At 36.8% G+C, this 10832-nt stretch overlaps 1 protein-coding gene across 1 annotated transcript; it reads left to right on the top strand.

Annotated features, from left to right (window-relative positions):
• The first annotated feature begins 3373 nt into the window (after positions 1 to 3373).
• On the top strand, positions 3374 to 5067 carry LOC148029818 (uncharacterized). The gene is made up of 2 exons (XM_087686123.1): positions 3374 to 3748; positions 4765 to 5067. Exons 1-2 carry the CDS (start codon positions 3452 to 3454, stop codon positions 4891 to 4893), a joined length of 426 nt encoding a protein of 141 aa, XP_087542249.1. The 5' UTR covers positions 3374 to 3451; the 3' UTR covers positions 4894 to 5067.
• The last annotated feature ends 5765 nt before the right edge of the window (positions 5068 to 10832 follow it).

The raw sequence follows: 10832 nt of genomic DNA, 5'->3' as shown, positions 1-10832 counted from the left end.
CATGCACGAGCTGAAATCTCTTCAATGTCTTCAATCTTGAAGTCTATCCAGCTTGTACTTAGCTTCAGAGAAGCCTTGAAGGTCGGGGAAGTCCAAAATTTAAAGAAATTTGAGCTTCCAGGTCTGTGGCTATGGCTGCCTTGCTGTATATTAGGGTTTTGAGTAAAGAAATGGCTCATCAGAGTTCTCCTATAGCTGAAAATGGTTGTACACAACTGTTTGATGAAGCCTTCAAAAACTTTGATCAATGAGCTGAAGATTTGGAGCAGACTCAGCAGGGAGAAGGAGCAGGAAACTCAGTGAAAATTTCGTGCAAATTTCGGGCTGTAGCTGGGCTGAAAATCTGCAGCATGCATCAACTATGGTACTCCTCCTGAAGCTTAGGCAACAAAGAACCTTTGCCCCATGCTTTGGCGGTGAGAAATATTCATCAGAGAGAGATATTTGAAGAGATTCTTGATAGCCACCATGAAAGCTTCAGCCAAAAGCTTAAAGGAGAGAGAAGAGAAGCTCTCTTTTGAAAAGTAACTCTAGTTTAGTCTCTAACTAAGCCCGGTTAACCATCCTTTACCCTAGTTACCTCCATTTTGCATGAAATTTTATGACGTCCAGCCATTTAAGCCTTTACCCGCCATATCTGACCTTGGATATCTCCAGATGTTGTCTCTTGCTAACTATAGGTGTCCTGAAGCACTCCACTAGTCATTGTCTTGTACCATTTTTGTTTGAAATTGGTTTTGAAATAGGAAAATGGGACTGAAAATGGAAGAAAATAATGGATCAAAGACTCAAGCTCTGATACCACTTGTCAGAGAGAGAACCAGGGAGAGAGAAAGAAGAGAGAGAAGAGTGTAGAGGAGAGAGAAAGACTAGATTTGGAGAGAGAAAGACAAGAAAGATGAGGAAGCCATAGAAGATGTGAGCAAGAAGAGAGAGAAAGACTGTAATTGTATTAATGTGTCAAAAAGATATGAAAAATTACATCTTCTCTCCTTTTATACCAATGTCAGTGTGACATGGCATATTATCAACATTTTTAACTATTCCCAACTTCTTACAAATTGTGACTCCAACTAGGCTTGGAAATTTTATGTCAGTTGAGGTCTATGTGACCGGATAGCAAAAATCTAACCTTTGTGGATCTAGCCTTTGGGTTAGGTAGAGTAGTTATACTAGTAGTAACTTGAGGCACACTACATCGAGCTATAGGGTGTGGGACTTATCATGGATACCTATTTTGGGCTCCAAGGGAAACACGCCTAGCCTTGCAATAAAGGGAATATTCCCTAGAATATTCACTAGTTGACTAAGGAAGGTTCATAATATGGCTGAGTAGGCTGACTAAACTATCTTTCTAGGCTATAAAAGGAAGACCCCTCCAAAGCCATCATCAATATATCTTTTGCCCAATTAGATTTCTTCTAGCTAACCTTAAGCTATTTACCTATTATCTCTCTGTATCACCATCTAAGCTTCATAGTGAAAGTGTATGGGTGGATAGAGCCATCATTATATCAGTTTATTTGGACTTACTGAAGTTTCTCTTATTCTTATATTTGTTGTATATTCTCTACTCCTTGCTCAAGTTCTATTCACTATGTCATGTAATTTTTCACAAGCCATACCTTTGCTTTTTTGTAGAATTTAGATTCTTCTTCTTCTTTTTATTCTTCTTTTTCTCTGAGCACCATTGGAAGAGAAATCCAATCTCAAACTATAAATTGAAATCCTATCCTAAATAGAATAAGAACATATTAGGAAACATGACAAAAGGTCAAAACATGTTTATATTGTAGATGAATACTTAACACCACAACTACAAACACATTTAATTGCATCAAAACCAAAGAAGAGAATCCAACCCCATACTATTAGAAAAAATCCTATCCCAAGCATAATAACAACATATTAAAAAGCAAAAATCCTACCTCAAACTCTAAATCCTAAACATCTGTATCACACCTAAGAATGCACATAAATTCATATTTCTTCTGTAGTCAATCTGCATTTAAAGCCATACTTGTTGGTATGTTCCATTGTAGTAAACATGCTATAGTTGATGCACATGTACATGACCTTGGGCTACAACATTAACCATCAAAACAATAGAAGAAAGAAGAAAGCCTATCCCTTTCCTAAATCCCAAATGTCAAAAGAATCGTAGGAAGCTTTATCTTGGATTTTTGGTGGAAATTAGATTCTTTTCCTTCTTCTTCTCATCTAAGCTAGTTTTCCCCCATGCTTTGCAATGTAAGAACTCTTGAATTTGCTTTGAGATTTGGGGATGTGTGTGTGTGTGTGCGCGCGCGTGGGCATGTGTGTGTGCGCGCATATATGCATGTGTGTTGCAAGTTTACTATGTGAATTACATTTTTCTTCTTTAGGAAAGAAAGCCAAGATTAGAGCACTCATAAGTCTAAACTATAGTGGATTTAAAATCATGTATATGTGCGTGTCAAATTCTGAGTTTTTGTATGCTTATATTTACATGAGGATGTCCCTTTGGCCCATATTTTTAGAGGTAATTCTACAAATAGTACTAGACGTGCTTGTAAATGCATGTTTAATAACAATCACATCTATACTTCTATTTTGTTGTAATGTTAACATAAGAGGTCTATACAAAATTAACATAAGACATGCATCATCTTCCTATAGGACATAAAAAGTTGTCTCCTTAGAAGATGTAAATTGTAGTTATGTGGGACTTAAGAGAATCAATGCCATTAATCATTGTAAACTATATCCACTCTCTTGTGTTAAGCATGTGCTAGAATTCATAACTCACCAAGAAGCTTGCATTGAATTCATGATTTTTCTAGATGGTTGATCCATAGGTCTCCATGAGATTAATGTGTTGCTTTGTATATAAAACAATCAATATAAAGTACTTGTCACTTGGGTGGCATTGAGTGTATGCTCATTGTTTTTGGTCACACACATTCAATCGATACATTGAAACAAAGATGAACGACCATGGGGTGAGGGTGGTCCTAGTAAGCATATCCACTTGCCTCGTTAATATGTGTGGTTTTAGGCATATCTTTGAGAGGGCATCTATCATGAGCATGCTTGGGAGGAGTGAACCGTGGTGGAGATTTCTCTGAGAGAGAGAGAGAGAGAGAGAGAGATCTGCTGAGAATGAAGAGGGTGTGAAAGGAGCGCCATGGGGGTGACAGTAATGGCAACTAATGAAAGGGCCCGAAGGGTGACAAAGCAATGGTGGAAGAATCGAATCTAAAACGCATATGTATAATTGTGAAAGGTGGCGCCGCATAATGGTAAAGCAAAAGGACGAGAGGAATCGAGTTCTTCACGCGGTGGGCCGGTAAGGGAGGCACGATATAAGGTCGAAGCGAGCGAGAAGGTTTATACCAAGGCAATTAATAGATATACATCCACCCCTCTCTCTCTCTCTCTCTCTCATATACACACATCAGTCACTGCAGTCATGTCTTTCAAACAACGGCGCAGCCATTACCACGACAGCGAGTATGATTACTGTGGGGAGGCGCCTCCCCCTCCCTCCTATCAAGGCTACGGATACAACGGCCATGGATTCAATGGCGATGGCTACGTCAACACCGGCTACGTGAATGGCGGCTACGTCAATGGTGGCTACACCAATACCGGCCCCGGATACAACCGCGATGATGGCTACGATCATCGCGTCCACGAGGAGAACAAATACCAGCAGAATGGCCGCCTCGGCGAGCTTGGCGCAGTTGCTTCCACTGCCTTCGCCTTGGTAAAATAACACAACCAGCTCCCTCTCTCTCTCTCTCTCTCTCTGTGTATCTCTGTCGCTCGATATATATATTTATGTATGCACGCATGCACATATATTTGCGAATATATACGTAGTACTTACACAAGTACGTATGCACATCCCTAGTACCAACGGGAATAGAATCTGAAGTTGCCATACATTCGAAAGGGGGCGAGGGGGAAGGGCCATCGACTTATCACGTAGTGTTTTGAGTTATATAGGGGAGTGAGTTTAAACATTCTCCGTTGCGTAAAGAAAGGGATTAGAGGGTCTTATACGGGGTTAGCACATGCGAATACCTGGTTACTCTGATGGGATATTTAAGGTGTACAAGGACTTGATTAGGGTACCATTTTGAAAATACAAGTCTGTCTCCTCACCTTCATCCTTAGCTTCCATAGCTTCCCCTCTCTCTCCCCTCTTTCTCCTTCTTTCTCTCTGTTTTCCTGTCTTTCTCTCTCTTCTCCTAGTCTTTCTCTCTCCTCTGCTCTCTTCTTCTCTCTCTTCTATAGTCTTCTTACTTCTCTCTCTCTCTCTCTCTTTTAGGTCCCCTTCATTACACCTTGCCATTTACAATATCTAATTGTGAGTATAAGGGGGGGTAAGAGGGGGGAAAGGGTTTGTTATGATTCTTCACAAGAAAGGTAGAAATAAATTTGCCCTTCAACATCATAATGTATTTATTAGGAAAGGCAGAGTTGTATTATAGCCTTTCAATCTCTTCACAAATAACTTGAGGTTTTAGTATAGCCCTTTAAAGTAAAAACTTGGATTGTCTTTCAAATTTTAACACTTTGGGTATTCTATTCTTTTATGTATGTGTATATGTATTTACGTTTATGTGTGTAAAATGTATGTATGCATATGAATATGTATGTGTGCACTAGTGTATACACATATATAAATGCATGATATATAGTGCATGTCATCATCTATGTATGAAGGGACTACTTTCACCTTTAATGCTCTGTGTGTGTGTGTGTGTGTGTGTGTAGCTTGAAGGTAACAAGACAGGAGCTACCTCAACACACAACCCTGCATCTGGACTTCCCAACATTGCATCACTCGGATCTACAGCCTATGCAGCATATGAGCAGTACGAGAAGTACAAGGGTCGTAGATAGAAACGACTCTTGTGACAAGTGAAATATGAAAGAGTGTTATATGCATACAATAAATAAGTACAACCATATTGTACATGCGCAGTTTAGTACCTTATTAATTAGGTGCCATCTCTTTTCTTGGTACTGCAAGCAAAACAAAACATCAACACGTGATACTTGAATGAGGTAAAACAATTAGTATATATGCACCACTCCACCCAATCAAAGATATACTCCAAGATAAACAAGCTATAGGTTATTAACAAACTCAATGTTTGGTTGCATTTGTAGCAAACTACATATTTATGCATCACATCAATAGAAGCACAAGTTGATTTCATATATCTTAAGAACTTTCAATTATTTATGCTAACCTTATACTTCTAGAAAAAGAAACAATGTTGCAAACACAAAAGAAACCAAACAAACGTTAAGATGCCCACACTTACACACATGCAAAAATACAATCACATCCACCCATGTACTCATGCATGCATACATGAGCACACTTATGTATACATAAACATAATCATCTCAATTTCTTATATTTGTGATTATAAGAAGATGCAAATGTATTTGGATTATATGGAGGAGTGCTAATCATGGGATATTTAAATACTAGATTTGGACAGTACATGGGACTTGAATCATTTTGCATTTATCCTTTTCACACGGAGTTTGAATTGCCACCTAATCTTTTGAGTTATTTTATCTACAAAACAATATTTGTGTTTGGGAAAAAGTTTTGCAAAAGTGCAAGAATGCTCATATTAAATTTAAGTGCTCTCCCAATGTGCATCTCCTCCACAAGAGACCTATAATTCATGATTATCCTTCTTAATACTAAGCAAGAGAGGGAAGGCAACTTGAGTAAATTGGACGTTGTCATGAACATTTATGCAATTTCAATATTGGTCTCACTACACATATAAGCCATCATGCTTTGTCATCTCTATTTATCATTTTAATTTCATTTCATGAATTGTAGCACTCGTTTCCTCATGTCATGCACTCCACAAGCTAAGATGATGAGGTTCCTTCATGTCTTCCTACCTTTCAATCAATCTTTTCAAAAGGTGATGATTTCGAGAGTAAGGAACTAATAACATTCTCTTTTTGTGACAAATACATGCCAATCAATTTCAAAATTTAATAAATTATTTGTTATCATATTCTTTTAGTTCATCAATGCATTCATTGGCATTGCACCCTTAAATATCTCAATATTATACTATAATAGCTTGTAGCTCTCCTTGTTAAAATGCAAAAGTAGTTAATAGACACATTAAAGAAACTCACTTAATGAATCATGGTTTTCGATTAATATACCACATCATGGCACATGGAGGAGAAAGACAAATAAAAATGAAAGCAAAAGTAGCAAAAGAAGGAAAGGAAAGAAGTTAAGAAGATATATATGTAAGCCACTTAAGAAAGTGATGGAGAAGGGAGGCATGAACAATCTACCAATGAATGAATGCACAAAGAAAACATTTTGCTAATCAAGTTTTTCCAAATAGTATAATTATTTTGAATACCATAAATTGCAAGTATCCATTGTACAATATTGAACATCGAGCTCTCTCATGTGAAAATGATAAAAGTTTATACATAATACTATGAAGGATCGAACAAAAAAGATGTAATATTTTGATGAGGAAAAGATGGCCAAATGGCCAAATGAAATTGCAAAAACCATGGCCAATCTTATATGTAATGTCAAAACTCATGTAATGAAAGTTTAGATTTTATGTGTGCCAATCAAGTCTATCTCTTCTCTAGTCTCTATTTCTCTCTTCTACCATAGCTTGATCTTGAAATTGAGAGCGAGTTTAATGTTTGTGCAAAACTATTGTGTGTGCCAACTAAATCTATCTCTTCCTCTTTGTCTCTTTCTATCTCCTACCACAAATTGATCTTAAAATTGAGAGAGTCTAATATTGTGGGTGTAGAACTTCTTGGTTAATGTAAGTCTCTTATTCTCTCCTCCTCTTAGTGCTCTCTCATGTGAAAACCTCTTACTCATGGTGGTGTGTGATAGGAAGATTGAATAGATGACAAATTTAGAAGACATGAATAGAGTTTATACTACAGATTAAAGACCAACAATGCATCTTTATATCCTTCTAAAATACAATGGTAGAGATCAAGGTGCATGGATGAGTTCTTGCATTACTTCTTGAGCTTTCTCATATCTTGCATGCATCCTTAGGATAGAATTGGTGTAAGTGAAGGGAAGGTGAGGGAATACCATACTATAGAGTAGCCTAAGGGAGAGAGAGAGGTTGCTATAGAGTGGGCGAATGCTCAAAAGGATTTATTTCTAGCTTAATTCATTTTACATTTTATTTTTCCAACATAACCATAATAGAATTGTAACTGTTTCTACATGGTTGTGAGTAAATTTCTCAATGTTGTTATTCTCCTAAATCAAGGTAAATTATCATTTAATGATGTCAATATAATAACATGTTTATCTTGGTATTGGGATACAGTTCCATGAAATTTCATGTTTGTGTAACTTTTGAGTAAGACTTAATATGGTCATGTGGGTGGTCAAGATGATTAGAATAATGTTGACTAACAAGTCCTCATGAGACCTACAAAACTTTTTCTATGTTATTTTTGTACATCTTGACCCATGATAGGTGTAAACATAAGTTTTTCCTTGAATTTTCAACTATAAAACTTAATGTCCATAATCAATTTACTACCTTGTTCATCTCAAGGGGCACTCCCCTTTCTAAATCTGAAAGAATAGTCTCTCCCTAACAAGTTTTCAGTGCAACAAGCTTTATGTAATATCATTTTAACCACACCATTTGATAAGATTAGGTAAGATAATCATCGCTTGCATACACTCATGATAAGGCCCTTTTGGAGTCTGTATTTCCCTAATGAGGTAAATGTCCTTGCACTTTCATTTCTACACAACTTTTACCCCCAACTTAGAATATGCTCATATGGATAGTCAAAACATTTGGGATGATAGTGGTCAATGAATCCACATGGGAAGAATCTCAACATTCTTTTGAAAACATGCAAAAAGTACACATTTCTTGAATATTATTTTGGCTATATCTTTTTGGTGCATGCTTGTTCCTCAAATATAAATATAAGTTCATCCATGCAACTTTCACACTTTTGAGTTAAGTTTAGTGATGCTTAAGTGTTAGCTTGTCAATCCTTAGCTTATGTGATCAGTGCTCAAGAAATCACTTAGTAAGTAAAATAACCATTGTACTTAAATACCATCTAGCTTTCATAACATAGATTAGGTTCATGTATGTAAGGAATGGGTCTAGGATAAACTCACCCAACCAATCTAGAGACCCAAGCCAAATCCTAATTGGAAACACCCCAACCCCTCCTCACAAGGGAGTTTCAATCATTTAACTTGTTGATGGAATAGAGCTAGTTAAAATTAAAAATATAAAGATCGATCCCCATTTCAATAGTGTGATAACCTTTACTGCACCAAATCACTTTGCCTCGGTTGTAACACTGTTTTAAATATGGATGTTCAAGATAAGAAATGACTTTTTCCATCGAATAGTCTTAGCACCCATAGAAAGTTTAAGCTAGATCTTGAAGGACCTGCAAAGGCACCAAGTCCAAAGTCAACCCCTACATATAATAGGGCTTCAGCTTATTGAAGTTTACTTTAGCTTTGCACTCTACCCCTTGCAAATAGCTTTGGGGTTGTAAAGCATGGTCTTATTATGTTTAATCTTTACAGCTTCCATCAAAGACTCAATCACTTTATTAAAAAAATGTGTCCCATAGCAAGACACAAGCTCCTTAGGTGGACCAAAATGGTAAACAATGTGTTCCAAAATAAAACTAGTCATTTCCTTGGCATTATTCTTCATCATGGTGTGGGCTTAAAATCAATTCATGAAATATTTTATCACAATAATGATATAATGCTTTTGTATAGTTTACAAAGGATGTATAGGTCTAATGAAATCAATACCCCACTTCTCAAATAGTAGTGTAGCCATGATAGGAGTCAGTGAGCACTTCCTATTCTCCCTATTGTCATGTCTTTGACATGTATCACATCTCTTGACATACACAAATGCATCTTGGAAATGGTTGGCCACCAATATCTGGCTCTCAAATCTTTATGTTCAGTCAATTGTCCACAACAAAGTACCCTTCACAAGAGGAGTCATGAAAAGGTAAACAGAACCTTATCAAACATGACACATTGGCAGTAAACATAATCAAACCCTTGCTGATATAGTGCTCCTATAATGAAGGAAAATTTCAAGGCTTACTGCCTAATTTTTCTCTTTTCAGCCTTCAACAAAGTGGCTCCAGCCTCTCTTGTGGATAGATAGTGCGTTATGGTAGCATACCAGGATGGAATGGAGGCCATATATCAATTTTCAATAGACCCTCAAGGTCACTACCTTAGCCAAGATCTCATTTGGCTCCCCAAAATCCATAAGACATTCAACGATGCCCTTCAACTTTGGTAGCTTACTCCTAATTTCATAGTCAAACTCTTGCAAAGTGATTAGCCACTTTGTTAGGCGGTTAGACGGTTGCAACTTATTCATCAATAGCATTAGCCCTTTTGTCTTTATATAAAATACTACCTTTTCATACAGGATGTAGTGCCTGAATTTCTTCATTGCAAAGATCATCCCAAGGTACAGTTTCTGCATGTAGGTATAATTAATTTTGGACACCCCTAATTTGTGACTGGAAAACACAATCAAATGGTACCAATTCTCCTCCCAAATCTACGCTAAATAACAACTGATAATATGCATTATAGCCACCAAAAATATATACAATATCTCACCACTTTTAGGTACTTTCAGGATTAGCGCTTTTGCCAATTATTGCTTCACATCCTTGAAGGATACTTGATAGGGATCACTCCAAACAAATAGACAGTTAAGGAACAAAAGATTTGTCAATGATAATGTCCTCTTAGCCAGTGCATTAATAAATCATTGATGATATCCGATTGACCATAGAAAACTATGCAATTCTTTAGGGGTATGTGGAAAACTCATAACAATGATAACCTTTGTCTTATTAGGATTGGTTGCAATACTAGCCGAGCTAACCACATGGCCCAACAATGATCCATAGGGCACTCCAAAATGCACTTCTTTGGATTGAAAATAATACAAAACTGCCTAGACCACTCAAAATATTTTGTTAGAATAATCATATGTCTCTCCCTAGTGGTGGTTGCCCCTAGATCATCAATGAAGATTTTCAGCTCTGAAAAAATATCAATGAAAGTTTTATCAGCCATACATTGCCAATAACTTGGCGCATTGCATAATCCAAAAGGCATAACATGATATGCAAAGATATCAAATGCAGTGAAAATTGCTATTTTCAACTTGTCTTCCTCTGCAATAGCCATTTGGTTGTGACTAACAAGGTCGTCCATAGACGAATAGATATCCCTACCTGCTAACTAATCTAGAACCTGATCAATAAATGGCAACACATAGTAATCTTTGACTATCTATTTATTAAACTCTCTAAAATCTATGCAAATTCAAATTTGATTATTTTTCTTTTTTTTGATAACTATGAGCGAATACCACTCCATGTGTTGTACAAGAAATAACAAGCCGCCCTTACACAATTTTTGTACCTCCTCAAGCATACACCTCAAATAGGATGACTACCTTCCTTCACGGGAATAGTATGCACAACTAGACTAGGTGGAATATCCCTCAGCTCATCATAGCTATAGAAAAAAATATTATGGAATTTCTAGATTAAGGACACCGGTTCTTCCTCTGTTTTAGACTAAGCATACATCCTAATTTAATCGGTCATGGCTTATTCAACGTACCGAGATCTAGCTCAATCACATCCACGTCTCTAATTCTATCTTGAGCTTCTATTAGCTCATTCAAAGTCACTCGGTAGGCATATTTTTTAGTAGATCCCTCTCTTGATTCTTCACTTGACGAAGT

Source organism: Lygodium microphyllum, chromosome 10, assembly GCF_053477565.2.
Source record: "Lygodium microphyllum isolate KBCC chromosome 10, Lygodium_microphyllum_v1.1.10, whole genome shotgun sequence".
In the NCBI taxonomy this organism is placed as follows: Eukaryota; Viridiplantae; Streptophyta; class Polypodiopsida; order Schizaeales; family Lygodiaceae; genus Lygodium; species Lygodium microphyllum.
This window is presented reverse-complemented; position numbering and strand designations above follow the sequence as displayed.

Bases quoted from the DNA above. Each gene is read 5' to 3' on its own strand.
- LOC148029818 (XM_087686123.1), top strand. From the start codon at position 3,452: ATGTCTTTCAAACAACGGCGCAGCCATTACCACGACAGCGAGTATGAT. The intron at 3,749-4,764 runs GTAAAATAACAC...GTGTGTGTGTAG, and splicing joins CTTCCACTGCCTTCGCCTTG to CTTGAAGGTAACAAGACAGG.